We start from the raw sequence: 17478 nt of genomic DNA on the forward strand, positions 1-17478 counted from the left end.
TCATACTTTGCCCGAGTTTAGACGATGCAAACTGGCGTTCAAACGCCAACTCCCTGCCCTATTCTGGAGTTAAACGCCAGAAATAGGTTGGAAAGCAGAGTTAAACGCCAGAAACAGGCTACAACCTGGCGTTTAACTCCAAAAAGAGTCTCTACACATGAAAGCTCAATGCTCAGCCCAAGCACACACCAAGTGGGCCCGAAAGTGGATTTCTGCATCATTTACTTATCTCTGTAAACCCTAGTAACTAGTTTAGTATAAATATGAATTTTTACTATTGTATTTACATCTTTGAAACGTTTAGTCCTTAGACAATGGAGGCTGGCCTCACGGCCATGCCTAGACCTTTCACTTATGTATTTTCAACGGTGGAGTTTCTACACACCATAGATTAAGGTGTGGAGCTCTGCTTTTCCTCATGAATTAATGCAAAGTACTATTGTTTTCTTATTCAATTCAAGCTTATTCCTATTCTAAGATATTCGCTTGCACTTCAACATGATGAATATGATGATCCGTGACACTCATCACTATTCTCGATCTATGAATGCGTGCCTGACAACCACTTCAGTTCTACCTTGGATTGAGCGTTTATCTCTTAGCCTCCATTCCGAAAGATCGGAGTCTTCGTGGTATAAGCTAGAATTATTGGTGGCCATTCCTGAAATCTGGAAAGTCTAAACCTTGTCAGTGGTATTCCGAGTAGGATCTGGGATGGGATGACTGTGACGAACTTCAAACTCGCGAGTGTTGGGCGTAGTGACAGACGCAAAAGGATCACTGGATCCTTTTCCAACATGATCGAGAACCGACAGATGATTAGCCGTGCGGTAACAGTGTATTTGGACCATTTTCACTGAGAGGACGGGAAGTAGCCATTGAAAACGGTGATGCCCAACATACAGCTTGCCATGGAAAGGAGTATGAATGATTGGATGACAGCAGTAGGAAAGCAGAGGTTCAGAAGGAACAAAAGTATCTCCATACGCTTATCTGAAATTCTCACCAATGAACTGTATAAGTATCCCTATCCTATTTTATATTTTATATTTTAATTATCAAAATCCCATAACCATTTGAATCCGCCTGACTGAGATTTGCAAGGTGACTATAGCTTGCTTCAGGCCGACAATCTCCGTGGGATCGACCCTCACTCACGTAAGGTTTATTACTTGGACGACCCAGTGCACTTGCTGGTTAGTTGTATCGGAGTTGTGAAAAAGAATTTGAGATTATAAACGTGCGTACCAAGTTTTTGGCGCCGTTGTTAGAGATCACAATTTTGTGCACCAGTACGCATAGGCCACGCGTACGCGTCGTCTGGCATTTTACTTCTCACGCGTACGCATCATGTCATGCGTACGCGTCGCCTGACGACCTCATCTCCATGCGTGCGCGTCATGCCATGCATGCGCATCGATGAATTCACTCCAAATCCTTGATTTTCCATGAATTCTCTACTTTGCATGCTTTTCTCTTTACTCCTTTGATCCATTCCTAACCCTTTTCAACCTGAATTCACTAACAAACACATCAAGGCATCTAGTGGAATCAAAGGTGAATTTAAACTAACAAATTAAAGGCCTAAAAAGTATGTTTTTACACTTAAGCACAAATTAAGGGAGAATTACAAAACCATGCTATTTCATTGAATAAATGTGAGAAAAGTTGATAAAATCCCCTAAAATCAACACAAGATAAACCACAAAATTGGGGTTTATCACCTCACCATTAACTTCACATCATCATCATCCCTTCGCACCTCTTCCCTCTCCCTTTTCTCACCACCATCACCATTGCCACCATAGCCATTCATTACTCACAACACTTTTTTTTTCAGCAACAACAATAGCCCCAAAATAAATTAACAGCAACATTCATAAAATAAATCAACAAAAAATTCAGATTAAACAATAATTCAATAATCATCAACTACAATTTCAATTTTATAACATGAACTTTATCAAGAAGTGTTGGGGAGAGATTGGGTCGGAATTCACTGCAGCAGTGATGGACTTTTTTTGAACTGCAAAGCTACCAAGAGACTCTAATGTTACATGGGTGGCTTTGGCTCCTAAGTTCGTTGGAGCAAAGGAGATAAAAGACTTTCATCCAATCAGCATGGTAGGCTGTGTGTATAAGGTCATATCAAAGGTATTGGTACGAAGAATGAGGAGTGTAATGCCTGGATTAGTAGGAGACATACAAAAAGCTTTTGTGAAAGGGAGGAAGATACATGATGGAGCCTTGATTGCTTGTGAGACTGTGTAGTGGCTGAAAACGAGGAAGAAGAGTGCACCGATAATCAATTTGGATTTTCAAAAGGCATATGACAGAGTCAAATGGAGTTTTGTGGATATCGTCCTTCAAAAGATGGGTTTTGGTACTAAATGGCGAAGACGGGTCAATGAGTGTATTTGCTCGGCGTCTATGTCGATTCTAATAAATGGGTCGCCATCTAAATCCTTTAAGATGGAACGAGGTCTAAGGCAAGGTGATCCGCTCTCTCATTTTCTCTTTGTACTTGTGGTGGATGTACTCCATAGGATGGTAGCTGAAGCTGTGAGGAATAGCAGAAATTCTCCATTGTTGGTCGGACAGGACAACATTGAATTGTCTCACTTACAGTTTGTGGATTACACCATATTGTTCTGTCCACATGATGAAGTTACTATCAGAAATTACAAGATGCTTTTGCGATGTTTTGAGGACAGTTTGTGGATTACACCATATTGTTCTGTCCACATGATGAAGTTACTATCAGAAATTACAAGATGCTTTTGCGATGTTTTGAGGTGATGTCTGGATTGAGTATTAATTTTGATAAATCCAGCTTAATTCCAGTTAATTGTGATAGGGAGTGGTCGCAAAGAATGTGCAGTTTATTAGGGTGTAAGGAAGCATCCCTGCCTGTTAAATACCTTGGTGTTCCACTTGGAGCAAACCCAAGACTTGTCAAGACATGAAAACCAATTATAGATAAGGTGGAAGACAAACTCAGTTTGTGAAAAGCAAAAACGTTAAACAAAGATGGTAAATTGGTGCTTATTAAATCAGTACTTAATAGTCTGCCAATGTACTACCTGAGCTTGTACAAAATGCCAAAAGCAGTAGCAGAGAAGTTAATTTCACTGTATAGGAGATTTTTGTGGAGCAACGAAGATGGCAAGCATGGAATACCTTTAGTAAAATGGGAAATAGTACAAACTCTGAAAAAATTAAGAGGTTTGGGAGTGGAGGATGCAGTACTTCGAAATACCACACTGTTATTCAAATGGTGGTGGAGATTTTCTAAGAAAAATTGTCCATTATGGAAGAAGATTGTATGCTCTTGTAATAACTTAAATCCTAATGTGTTGCTTTGTCATCAGTCTGTATTTTCCAAAGGGGGACCATGGAAGGATATTTGCCAGTTACAAATCATAGAGCAGGAGGTGAGAGAGAAGATGATTCGGAATTTATCTCTGGAAGTAGGTAATGGTAGACAAGTGCATTTTTGGGAGGACAGTTGGTTGCCGATTGGTATGTTAAAAGACACTTTCCCAAGACTTTTCTCAGTTTCAAATCAGAACGGATCTGTTATAGGGGATTGTGGTTTTTGGGATGGGCTAGAATGGATATGGAACTTTCAGTGGAGACGAAAACTATTCTAATGGGATTTGGAACTAGTTAACCAACTTCATGAAATTCTACGATCAGTCAAGTTAACAACTGAGAGAGAGGACCAACTAGTGTGGAAATTTGATAAATCTGGCGTTTATATTACTAACTCCTTTGTGCAGGTGAAAACACTTCCGGAGGAAATTACGAGCTATAGTTTCACTAGTTTCATTTGGAGAAGTTTAGTACCTCCACGTATTGAGTTATTCACCTGGTTTGTACTAGTTGGTAGAGTCAATACTAAGGAAAGATTACGAAGGCTAGGCGTTATTGATCAATTGGATAGTGTGTGTGTTTTATGCAAAAAGGATGTTGAGGACCTCCACCACTTGTTTCTTCGTCGTCAGTTTACTTGGTAGGCGTGGTGTGCATGATTGTTTGACTATGGCAGATTGTGGATTGTTCTAGGGACAATTAAGCAACATTTTGAAAGCTGGACGGGAGTGACTATAAGGAAGGAGGAACGTAATAGGTGGCTAATTGGATTTTTGCTATTGTTTGGCATATATGGATGAAAAGGAATGACAGAATCTTCAGGAGTCAAGAAGCAGGAATTGTGAAAATTATTAATAGGTCGCTTACGAGTTGTAAGGATTGGAGTAGAGTTGATCCAAATGGTTTAGTTCTTGGTTGTTTTGTTGCTCCACCTTATTGTGTTGAGCTCCTTTACTTAAAAAAAAAAACAATTTTAGTTTTCAGATCCAAAAATAGCAAAACAACAGAAATAAAAAAAATTAAAAAAAATAAATGATGTTTATGTTCTTCAAAAATAAAAAAAATAAAAAGAAAGGAAGAACGACGAACAGCTTCTTGAAACTTCGTTCGAAGTTCCAGAACCCCCACCACTACTGTTAACTACCACCACCACCGTAACTGCCATGGTTATCGAAATCTCTGAGATTCTGTGGCTGGTAGAGAAACAACGGATTACTGTTGTTGTTGTTGTTGTTGTTGTTGTTGTTGTTGTTGTTGTTGTTGTTGTTGTTCCCAAATACATGAATTAATGGGTTATTCAAATGCAAAGTAGAAGAATATTGTGGATCCATGTAAGCATGGTAATGGAAAAGGAAAACGGAAAAGGAGTTAGAAGAAGGAGAAGAAGATGAAGAAGAAGAACCGTTGTTGATGGCGGTTACTACACCAAACTTCATCATCATCAAACCAGAACGTTGTTGTTCTTCTTGCTTCACTGCAGAAGAAGAAGCGAATAAGTAGGACGACAGAAATGGAGAGAAGAAGAATTGGTGTTGGGATTGGAGTTGGGGTTTTGAAGAGAGGGGCATGATGAAGGGGATGGGGGGTTACGGGAGTGGGGTGAGGGGGTGGGTTTTGTTTTGATTTTTTAATATTATTCTTAATTATTTTTATTATTTATTAAGGGTAATTTGGTAAAAAAAATAAAATTGAAGTAGAAAAGAACGATTTTATAACGTTTTGTAACGTTGGGGATGATTTTAATAACAAAAAAAGATTGGAGACGATTTTGATTTTAGCCTCATACCTTAGGGACGAAAAAAGTACTTAACCCTTACAATAATTTGTCCTCGAAAATACACTTCGAGGCTCATAGTAGTCCTTAAGGCACTTTTTATCCATCACTTGCCATCGAAAAAATGAGCTGGATTGATTCCTACCACACTGGCATTATAATAGCAAGTTGATGTGATAAAAAAAATGTATTTTTGTAATTTGATCCCTTTGTTCCCTTTTAAAATTTTAATTTTCAAATTATCTTCAAATTGTATTCAAACCTAAATCATTATCAATATCAAGAAACACTCCTTACTTTTTCCTCGTCGTGTTATTCTAACCATCTTTTTTGCCACAATCTTCACTTTCATACCCCCCTCTTCATGGGTTGGTCTATTTGTAATGCTCCATTTTCTTTTAATTCTAAAAGTAATTTGTTTGATGGGCCACTTAAGTTTTTCATTTTTTTATCTTATAAATCATGTAGTTTAACAAAATTTTCTAAAATATCCTATCATTCATTCTTCTTTCATTGTTGCTTTAACTTGAACTCCTCTTTACTTTTTGCCTTTTTCTTCTTATTGGATAGTACCTTTTAGAAAAACAGATTAAGTAAAAATTCAATAATAAGAGCCATATTTTCAAAAAATTGTTGAATTATTATAAAATATAAAAACAAAAGCTAGTCACCATAATGCTAGTTTACACAGTCTCATTTTAGTGCAAAGCAATTGAGTATAAATCTAATTTTTCAGGATAAATCTAAATTATTTAGTGCCATTAAAAGATTTACATAATTACTGGAATACTTTACTGGCACTAAGTAAAGAATTTTTTAAAAAATTTTATCTCGACAAACACTTGTTATATGATTGTTAGAAATAATATTTTTAAAATCATGATAATTTATAATGATAATTTTGGTGATGATTTTTATGATTATTACCAAATGCATTATTATTTTTGTTGGGTGTGGTTGAAGAAGTATTCCAGGATTAAACAGAACTCATCCAACTCTTTTTATTTTTATCTTTTTTCTCTTTTCAATTTACGGGCCCTTTTACTGGATTTCTTTAATTTTCGTTTAATGTTACAATTGTTGCATCCAAACCAATATATATATATATATATATATATAACAAGAGAGGAGAAGACGACCAAGGGTTGAACTTGTACTTAAGCCATAGGATTAAAGAGGAAAAAAAGAATAATAAAATAAAATAAAAGTTGACAATAATGTTTATTAAAGAATACTGCAGGGAGGTGAGAATAGTGGTAGAAGGAGAAGAAGTGGGATCAAATATAGTAGCGGTGAAAAATTGGAGATTAAGAATATAGATAGGACACAATTAGATTATAGTTGAAAATCAGGTTAAGATAAGTTTAGAGGGAATTACTAAAAAAATTTAAACACTTTTTAGAATTTAGATAATTTTTTTCAATCAAAGTATATTTTTAATAGGTATAACTTCTGTTCGTTACCCGAGGATGTCGGGTACTCGATGGATCGGATGGGGGTGGAAGGATACTGGGTGCGAGATCCTGCAGCAGCCTAGAACGGGTCTTCGGGTCCAAGTGGGAGGCTGGCGAAGCCGCCGGTTGAACGGACGAGAGAGGTTGGCCACCTACAAGGACACTCCGACGCTCAAGTTAGTGTCCGTACGAAAGGATAGCCAAATTAGATAAAGTGATGTGTACCTCGGGGGGAGTGCTAACCTCTCCCCTTATATACTGTGCTGGGTGGGCCCAAAGATGACCTAACCCACTGGCCAGGGTGCTTGTGAGCTGTCTCTGCCCACGTGGGAGGAGTAGGTCGTTCCGAATTTTGGTTCGGGGCTTTGGGTGCTGCTCCGAGGGAGCCAACCCGACTGGTCCGCTGGGTGTGGCGCTGGGTCGCAAGCGAAGTCGGATGTCGACCGGGTCGGGTACGGCGGGCCGACCCATTGTGTTTCCCTTGTGAGGGGTAGTTTGGGCCTGGGTTGGATGGTGCCCGACCCGGTGGCTAGCTGGGCTGGACTTGTGATAGTCCGTAACAGTGCCCCCAACGCGCTAGCCTTGAGGTTTAGAACTCGTGGCTAGGCGCGTTTGTGCTACTCGCCGAGATGGGACGTGTTCCTCTTCTCGGAAGCCCGTTGTTGGCGTTTCGTGTTCCTCACGCGTGGTTGTCTCGTCTCTGACACCGCCTCCTTGGCTTCTGCGTGGGGCATTAAATGCCCCATCATTTCATGATTTGAAATTTGCGCAAAATGACAGATATGCTCCTGTCTTTTGGCGCTTTTCCTGACGGTTACATTCTTGGCCCCTCTCTTTTTTATTTTCGTAACCTCCTTATTTCCCCACTCTCCTTTTCTCCTCCTTCTATTCCCTCGAACCGCTGCTGCTTTTCCTCTCTTTTCTGCTCCTTGCTTGTTTTTCTTCATCTTGCTCTTGTTGCTGCTTCAGCTTTTTCAGACTACTTCTTCATCTTTCTTTGTACATTGATTTTTACAGTTCCATGTTTTGCTCTTTCCTTTATGGTATTTCGTGTGCTTTCCTTTATGCATGCCTGGGTTTCTGTTTGTTTTTTGCCGCTTCTTCTTTTAGAGGGGGTGCCACTGGGTTTTCCTTAGGGTTTACTTGAGTTCTGGGTAGTGTGGGGATATCTAGAGGGTGGTTTAGAGAATTGTAGTTTTTGCTTTTACTACTTTAAGGGTCTCCGACATTCCGTCCTGACTAAGTGGTGCCCTCGTTGTAGGTATGGCCGAGCGCCTCGTTCTCCCGGACCAGGCTCAACGACCGCTAGCCGACTTTGTTGACCATTACGCTTGGGTTTCTTCCGATGTGAAGGACACCCCTTCCAAGGTCACGAAGGAGGGCCTCCAGGATCTGCGCCAGGCAGGGCTCTTATGTGGGGGAGGTCTCGAGGAGGCGTTCTACCAAGTTTACGTTCTTGCTAATCGGGAGCGCGTCTGTTAGAAGAACTTGGCGTTCCCACGAGTTGTTGACTGGTTGTGGGTTTATGAGCCCATGTTCACAACCTTGGGGGTTCGTTTACCCTTCTCCCCCTTTTTCATGGGTTTGTTGAATCATTGTGATGTTGATCCGTCACAACTTCACCCGAACAGCTGGGCTGCCATCCGATGCTTCGAGATGGTTTGTGAATATCTGGAGCTTCTGACTTCAGTGAACGTTTTCCTCTACCTTTTCCTGCTCACGAACCCTTCTCGTCAGGGGAAAGCGAAGAAAGGGTATATGTCTCTCAGGGCCCAACAAGGCCGTAGGAGTTTTGGCCTTTTTGAGGACTCCTTCCATGGCTTTAAGTCCACTTTCTTCAAGGTCAGGCCAATCGAGGGTCATCAGCCCTTCTGGCTTACTGCCGAGGGAGAAAGACGGATCCCGACCTACTGGAGGTTCGGGGCGGGGTCCAATTATTTGATAAAAATTTTCTATGACTGGTTGAGTCCAGAAGATCGCAACATTGCCGACATCTTGTTGGCTATTTTTGGCGAGAAAAATCTCAACCCCCTTATGGTTATGGGGGACCGGGAAGCCGATCGGTCGTATGTTGGTGAGTTCTTCATTATTTTGTGTTTTGCGTGTTTAGTTCTTCCATTGTTCATGCCCTTGCTTTTTTGTTTACAGTTTCCATGGCTGGTGGAAAGAAAACTTTGGCCGACTTGATGAACCTTATCCAAGGTGATGATGAGGGAGGTGAGGACTCCTCGGTGACTCCCTCGGCGAGCCGGGACCAGGAAGATGCCGGGGAGGGTAGTGGTCGGGTTGATGGTGCTGACCAAGGTCAGCCGGATGGGGCTGAAGTCCCTCCCGAGAATACCTCAGGGAATCCTGGTGTGGAGGCGGAGGTCTCCATTGAGGAAGAGTATCTAAAGTTTGGTGATGATGACTTGAAGGTTGTTAGCAACCCTAAGAAGAGAAAGCGAGATTCTGGGAAGGCGCTCTCGGTTATGGAAAAGAACTTCGATGCTGGGGGCTTCATCGAATCCCAGTTGCTTCCTAGCACCGAAGAGTTTTTTCGTGATGCCGACCTTTCTGGGCTGGCAAGGTGGATCTACCGCAGTCTTCTTCGAGCTGCAGCTATCGCCAAGAAGGTGGAGCCTGTCTTGGGAAATTACCATGCCATGGAAGTGAAGCTTTGGGATTCCCAAAAAGACCTGACAGATTCGAGGTCCCGGGAGGAGTCTCTGAAGGCAAAGTTGTCTGAGCAGGGAAAGAAGGCTGAGGAGTCATTTGGTTTACCGTTTTATGGTATTTACCGTTTTTGCTGTTTGTCGCGGAGTCATTTTTTGCTTTGGGTCCCTTTGGTTCCCGGGGTGATCAGTCCCGGATTTTCGTTAGGTCGATCGTTTATTTTTTACCATTTTGTCATTTTGATGCGAATCTTGCAAAAAGACATTCATTATATATGCATTATAGAACTTTTAAACAAAGAAGTGATGTGGTATATAATTAAGTGAAAGACAGTAAAAAGGGATGCAAAGGAAATTAATTAGTGGGAGGGAGTGAGGTCGTCGGATCGTCTGGTTAGTTCTTCTTATGAGTAGAACCTCTTTAGGTTTGCCATGTTCCATGTTCTCGGTACCTCGCTTCCATCTAACTTCTCCAACTTGTAGCCTCCTTTGCCGAGGACCTCTCTTACCCTGTAAGGGCCTTCCCAGTTTGCGGCTAGCTTGCCTTTTCCTGGGTTGGCAGCCCTATGTCGTTGAGTCGTAAGACCATGTCACCTTCTCCCAGGCTTCTGTTTAGCACCTTGCCATTGTAACTTAGGGCTACCCTTTGCTTTATTGCTGTTTCTATTAGATGCGCCATTTGCCTTGTCTCGTCGACCAGATCTTTTTCGATTGCTTCATTTCCTCCCCCGAGGAGTAACCTTGGACTCGGTTCCCCGACGTCGACTGGATGACTGCGTCGACCCCGTATGTGAGTCAGAAGGAGGTTTTGCCGGTGGATGATTGAGGGGTGGTCCTGTAAGACCATAGGACTAAAGCTAGCTCGTCTACCCATGAGCCCTTTTCCCCTCAAGTCGCTTCTTTAGCCCTTTCAGGATAACCTTGTTGGCTGGCTCCACCTGGCCGTTGGTTTGGGGATGTTCGACTGAGGAGAAACTTTGTTTGATTCCCAGTCCTGCTAGGAATCCTTTAAATTTCTTGTCAGTGAATTGTGTCCCGTTGTCTAACATGACGGTTTCTGGGATTCCAAACCTGGTGACCACCTGCCTCCACATGAATTTTTGGCAATTCGCTGAAGATATGCTAGCCAGTGATTCTGCTTCTACCCATTTAGTGTAGTAGTCTATGGCTAATATCAAGTATTTCACTTGCCCAGGCCCAGGTGGTAACAGTCCTAAGAGGTCGACTCCCCATTGGACGAAAGGTCGGGGGGCCATCATCAGGTTAAGTTCTTCGGGTGGTGCTTTGTGGAAGTTGGCATTTTCCTGACATTTTTTGCATTTCCTGACAAACTCCTGGGCGTTCATCATCATCGTGGGCCAGTAATATCCTGCTCGGATGATTTTTTTTGCTAGCGACCTCCCTCCAATATGGTGGCCACAGCACCCCTCGTGGACTTCGCTTAGGACGTAGTCCGTCTGGTCGGGGCGTAGGCATTTGAGCAAGGGTTGGTGGAGTCCTCGCTTGTATAATTGCCCTTGTATGATCACGTATTTGGGAGCTTCCATCTTGATAGCCTGTGCCTCATTCTCGTCTAGGGGCATTTCTCCGTGCTCTATGTATCGGAAGATAGGGTCTACCCATGAGGGGGAGCTTAGAGTTTGGCTTGCGCATAAGATGATTTCTGGTTTGGTTGCCAGTCCCTGGATTAAGGATCTGTTCCCTATCCCGGGTTTGGTGCTTGCTAGCTTGGAGAGGAGGTCGGCTCGGGCGTTCCTTTCTCTAGGGACATGCTGGATTATGACTTCCTCAAAGCCTTTGCATAGCTCCTTTACTTTCTCCAGGTATTTTTGCATTAGTGCGTCCCTGGCCTAGTAGCTGCCGTTTATTTGAGAGGTGACGATCTGGGAGTCACTGCTAACTTCCACCCTCGACGCTCCGACCTCTTTGGCTAGCATTAACCCTCCTATCAAGGCCTCGTACTCTGCCTGGTTATTGGAGACTGGGAAGTCAAACTTGATCGATTGTTCATAAGCTACTCCTGTCGAGTTTTCGAGAATGATTTCAGCACCTCCGAACGTTTGGTTGGATGCTCCGTCGACGTGGAGCTTCCACCGTGTGTTTGGCACGTCGGGGGGCCTCCCCTGTGACTTCTACCAGAAAATCTGCGATGGCTTGGGCTTTAATTGCCTGCCTAGGATCGTATTGTAAGTCATATTGGGACAGCTCTATCGCCCATGCCATCATTCTTCCCGCGAGGTCGGGTTTTTGGAGGACTTGTCAGATGGCTTGGTCAGTTCTCAGGATGATCACGTGCCATTGGAAGTACTGCTTTAGTCTTCTGAATGAGGTCAGTAGGGCATAGGCCAGCTTTTCCAACTTGGTGTACTTCAACTCCTCCCCTTGGAGTACTTTGCTGATGAAGTATACTGGGCGTTGAGTTTTGTCTTCTTCTCGGACAAGGACTGTCGCCATTGCTTGTGTGGTTACAGCTAGGTACAATTACAGGGGCTCCCCTTCTTTAGGCTTACTGAGTATGGGAGGTTTTGAGAGTATCTTTTTGAAGTGGCTGAACGCTTCTTCACATGCTGGGGTCCACTCAAAGGTGATCCCCTTCTTCATTAGGTTGAAGAATGGGATGACCTTTTCTGCCGAGGCGCCGAGGAACCAGAATAGAGCCATAAGTTTTCTGGTGAGTCATTGCACGTCCTTAACGCACCCAGGGCTTGCCATTTTGAGGACGGCTTCACATTTGTCTGGGTTGGCCTCTACCCCTCTTTGTGTTATCATGAACCCTAAGAATTTTCCTGCTTCCATGGCAAATGCGCATTTGAGTGGGTTGAGCCTCATTTTGAATTTTCTTAGAGCTTTGAAGATGGCTTGGAGGTCATTTATTAGTTTGTTCGGCTCCGCCGTTTTCACCAGGATGTTGTCGACGTACACCTCTACTGTGTTGCCGATGAGGTCGTGGAAGACCTTGCTCATTAGTCTGTGATAGGTGGCTCCTGCGTCTTTTAGCCCAAAGGGCATTACTTTGTAGCAATAAGTGCCTCCTGGTGTTATGAATGCTATTTTATCTTCGTCAGGTCGGTGCATCGGGATCTGGTTATAGCCAGAGTAGGCATCCATGAAGCTAAGAAAATGATACCCTGCCGCCGAGTCGACCAAGGTGTCGATGTTGGGGAGGGGGAAAGAGTCTTTTGGGCATGCTTTGTTCAGATCAGAGTAATCAACGCACATTCGCCACCTTCTGCTAGCTTTTTTGACTAAGACGACATTGGACAGCCATGTTGAATACTCAAGTTCTTTGATGAATCCTGCTTCTAGTAACCCTGCTGTTTGTCTGGCGACTTCGTCGGCCTTTTCTTGAGACATACATTCTCCACCTTCCGCTGGCTTTCTTGACTAGAACGACGTTGGACAACCACGTTGAATACTCGAGTTCTTTGATGAATCCTGTTTCTAGTAGCCCGGCTGTTTGCTTGGCGACTTCGTCGGCCCTTTCTTGGGACATCTTCCTTCGCCGCTGGGCTACTGGTCGGACGTCGGGTTTTACGGCTAGCCGGTGGGACATGACCTCGGGATCCAACCCCGGCATGTTTGATGGTGTCCACGTGAAGATGTCGCCGTTTGCCCTTACAATGTCCATGAGGGGTCCATTGAGTTCATAGGGCAGATTCCTGTTTACAAAGGTAAACTGGTCTACCGACTTCCCTATCTGAAACTTTTCCATGTCTCCCTCTGGTTCTGGTCTCGACTTGTCCTCCATCCTGACGTCCAGATCTGCCAAGAACACACCAGCTGCCTTTTTAGACTCTCTCCTTAAGGAGAGACTGGCGTTGTCGCAAGCGATCGCCGCTTCTAGGTCTCCCCTTATGGAGCCAACTGTTCCCTTGTCCGTTATGAACTTCATTGTCAGGAATTTAGTGCATATTACGGCTGAGAGTTCGTTGATGATCTTTCTTCCCAGGATGATGTTATATGCTGTGGAGTCTCTGAGGACTACGAATTCTGCCATGACCGACTTCTTGGCATCACCGGTTCCGAGGCATATTGGGAGGGAGATCGTCCCGTCGGGTTTTATGTAGTTATCACCGAGTCCCATGACCCCGTGCTGGTAATTTTTGAGGTCAGATTCTTTGAGCCCTATGGCGTCGAATACGTTTCTGAATAGGATGTTGGAGTCGGCTCCAGCATCGACGAGGATTCGTCTGACTAACCCTGTGCTGACCATTGCTGTAACCACCATGGGAGGGGGGGGTTCTCGGGGAGGTCGTGAAACCATTTATCCTCCGGTCCAAAGGATATCGTGGGTGGCCCCCTATTGGTGGTGGGGCCTTCCATTGAAATGGATAGGATCCGGTTTCCCGTTTTTGTCGCCGACTTGGATTTTGGAGGGCTATCGCGCCCTACCACGACGTTGACCACGAAGGTTGGGGGGTTGTTGGCGTCCTCTATGGTCTCCTGTCTAGGCTTGACAGCTCGGCTGTGATATTCTTCAGAGCGTTCGCGCTCCTGTCTCCTCGACTCTCTAATGAGCCGGGAGAATTCGCTCAGCTTTCCATCTTTTATGGCCTGCTCTAAAGCATCCTTCAGATCGAAACACTCTTGGGTTTTGTGGCTGAACTCCTTGTGGTAATCACAGTAGAGGCTTTTGTTGCCCCCTGTTCTCTCTTTCAATGGTCTGGGTTAGGATAGGATTCCTTTGCCTGCGATTTGTTGGTAAATCTCCACTATGGGTGCCGTGAGTGGCGTGTAGTTTATGAACCTTGCTACCCGTGAGGGTTGCTTGGATTGCTTGCCAAGGGTGCCGTCCCGGGGGGCTTCCTTGTATCTGTCGACCTGGGTGGCCTGCCGAGCTGGGGGTTTAGGAGCTGCCGTTTATTTGCTGATACAACCTGACCAACTTCCACATCATTAATGTATTCCTTGGCCACACTTTGAATTTCTTGCATGGACCAGACAGGCATGGTAGTGAGGTGCTTCCTAAAGTCCTCGTTTTGCAGGCCGTTCGTTAGGTAGAGACTAGCGACTGAGTCCGTAAGGTCGTCAATCTCTAGACACTCATCATTGAATCTGTCTAGGAACTTTCTGGTCAGCTCCCCGGGCTTTTGGGTAACCCCCAACAAGTTGATTGGGTGTTTTGCCTTGGCTATGCGTGTCGTGAACCGAGCCAGGAAGCTTTGGGAGATGTCCGCGAAAGATGTGATGGATCTTTGTGGGAGGACGTTGAACCATCGAATCGCTGGGCCGGCTAGCGTCACAGGGAACGCTCGGCATCTGACCGCGTCGCCTACCCTCTCCAAGTTCATGCTTGCTTCAAAATCTGTGATATTCTCCTGGGGGTCCTTAGTCCCGTCGTATCTCATGTTCGTCAGCTTGTCGAAGTTTTTCGGGAGCCGGACCTTGAGGATCGAGGGGTGAAAAGGAGTGGCTCCCATGATAATAGGTCCTGTTGTTTCTTGGCTTTCCCCCTCTGGGACTCCCAGTGGCTCTCGGACCTGCTTCGAGTAGGTCGGAAGGTCGCCTGTGTATGCGCCTCCTTGTTAGGCTCCTTTCTCGGCTGTCGTGTCCTCGGGAGGGGGAGCGAGTGCGGGTGTGGGATTGGCTGGCGTCGCTGTGGGAGTGGCTGACGTCTTCGTGGGGTCGGCCTCTCGCTGCCAGCTCCCGCTCAAGGTTTTGTACTCTATGTCTAAGTTCCTGCATGATCTTGGCACTGTCGGCCCACGTTCCTCCGAAGGAACGTCTCTCGGGGGTCTTGGTGTAGATTTGTTGGTTTGGCTGAACGGAGGATCGTGGTTGTTTTCCAGCACGGGCTGTCGAACTTTCCCTGCTCAGGCGGGCCCCACCTCCTTCACGGAGTTCCTCCGAAGTGGGGGGTCGCTCCATGTCTGCTTCGGGATCCCACAGATGGCGCCAATGTTGGTTACCCGAGGATGTCGAGTACCCGATGGATCGGATGCGGGTCCAAGTGGGAGGCTGGCGAAGCCGCCGGTTGAACGGACGAGAGAGGATGGCCACCTGCAAGGACACTCCGACGCTCAAGTCAGTGTCCGTACGAAAGGATAGCCAAATTAGGTAAAGTGATGTGTACCTCAGGGGAAATGCTGACCTCTCCCCTTATATACTGTGCTGGACGGACCCAAAGATGACCTAGCCCACTGGCTAGGGTGCTTGTGAGCTGTCTCTGCCCACGTGGGAGGAGCAGGTCGTTCCGGGTTTCGGTTCGGGGCTTCGGGTGCTGCTTCGAGGGAGCCGACCCGACTGGTTCGCTGGGTGAGGCGCTGGGTCGCAAGCGAAGTCGGATGTCGACCGGGTCGGGTACGGCGGGCTGTTTCAGTTCGGGGCTTCGGGTGCTGCTCCGAGGAAGCCGACCCGACTGGTCCGCTGGGTGTGGTGCGCTGGGTCGCAGGCAAAGTCGGATGTCGACCGGGTCAGGTACTGAGGACAAACCCGATATGTTTCCCTTGAGGGGTAGTTTGGGCCTGGGTTGGGTGGTGCCCCGACCCGGCGGCTAGCTGGGCTGGACTTATGACAGTCCGTAACAACTTCAATTTTATTTTTTTAATAAATTTATTAACTTCTAATTGAGGATTAACTGGAGTAAAATTTCAAGTAACAAACAGTAGAAGTATGTACAGAGCAAAGGAATATAGCATAACGAACAAAATCTAATGACGAGTGAGGACTTATTAAACGAGAAACCTAAAAGGTGAGCAAGGGCCAACAGTAGCATGTGACGTATGACGAGAGTAGCAGTTTAAGTGGGCTCAAGATCCTCTAAAGTATAAAAGTTGGTAAAATGATAAAGTAAAAAGCTAATCATTCTTAAATTAAAATAGTGGGGCACACATTCATGAAAATTACAAAATTAACGTTGATTAACCCTTCACTTTACCATCCCTACAAAAAAAGGTCTTTGGCAGGTAAAAAGGGTGACCATAGGTCTGTGGTCACAGTTTTTTCACCGTGACCTATTCTGGCATGGTTATAGATCTATGATCACAATCTTTCATCTATCGTCACAGATTTTATGGTCACGGTTGGAGTGTTTAAATTTTGACACTTTAGTCCACATTTTTTTACCGTGATCATAGCTTACTCTATGGTCATGCGTAAAAACTGTAACCATAACTTGATCTATGGTTACTCTTTTGTAAAACTGTGACCCTAGCCTAATCTATGGTCAGCTATGGTCACAGTTTTAACATAACTATAACTTATCTATGGTCACTCTATTTTAAAACCCTAACTATAGACCCTTTTAGGTTACCCACCAAAACCATGATGATAGACCCTTTTAGGTCATCCTTTCGTAAAATCGTGACCATAAATCCTTAGGCTATCCCCAAAACTGTGACGATAGATACTACCAATATCGTGACTATAGGCCCTTTTATGTCACCCCAAAACCGTGACCATAGATACCTTTAGGTCACTTTTTAAAACCGTGACCATAGACCCTTTCACCTCCCAAACTGTGACCATAGACCTTTTTAGATCACCCCAAAATCATGATTATAGATCTTTTTAGGTCACTCTTTTTTAAAAAATTGTGACCATAAACCTTTAGATCACCCGTAAAATCATGACTATAAACCCTTTTAGGCTATCCTTTCAAAAAATTATGCTCATAGGTACTTTATGGTTACTTTTTTTTAAAAAATCGTTACTATAGATTTTTTTGGAGTCATGTTAAAGGATCCGAATCCTCTAAAGTTGTATTGTCACTTTAAAAAAAAAATATATCATTAATTACGATTGAATTAAAATGGTGGAGTTTACAGATAATAAATGCTACAAATTTAAAGATAATTAAAGCATCACTTTACCATTTTACTAATATTGTCATTTTAGAGAATTATTTTTTCTATATTAAAAAATTCTCTATGATTTACTCTGAAAAAAAAAAAAAAACATAATCATAGACCCAAAGTATTGTAGTGTATTTTATTAATTTTTTTTATTTTAGGCGATTCAAATTCGATCCAAATCCATTTAAGGGAGAGTAGGGTCTGGGAGATGATTGTGGCTGTTGTCCTCTCGCCGCTATTGTGGTTATCGGTGTTTTCTTAGATGAACAATTAGGGGTTTGTTTTATGCTTTTTTATTATGCATTTTTCTTCTTTTTGATTAATTGATTAAGAATAATTTGATTTTAATTTTTTATTGTAAAAAAAATAATTTTGTCACAACAATAAAAAGGATAATTTAATCTTTTAATAAAATAATCAAAATGATA

At 43.9% G+C, this 17478-nt stretch overlaps 2 protein-coding genes across 2 annotated transcripts; one reads left to right on the forward strand and one right to left on the reverse strand.

Moving 5' to 3' along the window:
* Window positions 2122–2799, forward strand: LOC107640436. The gene is made up of 2 exons (XM_016343959.1): window positions 2122–2154; window positions 2272–2799. Exons 1-2 carry the CDS (start codon window positions 2122–2124, stop codon window positions 2797–2799), a joined length of 561 nt encoding a protein of 186 aa, XP_016199445.1.
* Window positions 14009–14548, reverse strand: LOC107640434. The gene has a single exon (XM_016343957.1). The coding sequence runs from the start codon at window positions 14546–14548 to the stop codon at window positions 14009–14011; it is 540 nt and encodes a 179-aa protein (XP_016199443.1).

Source organism: Arachis ipaensis, chromosome B05, assembly GCF_000816755.2.
Source record: "Arachis ipaensis cultivar K30076 chromosome B05, Araip1.1, whole genome shotgun sequence".
In the NCBI taxonomy this organism is placed as follows: domain Eukaryota; kingdom Viridiplantae; phylum Streptophyta; class Magnoliopsida; order Fabales; family Fabaceae; genus Arachis; species Arachis ipaensis.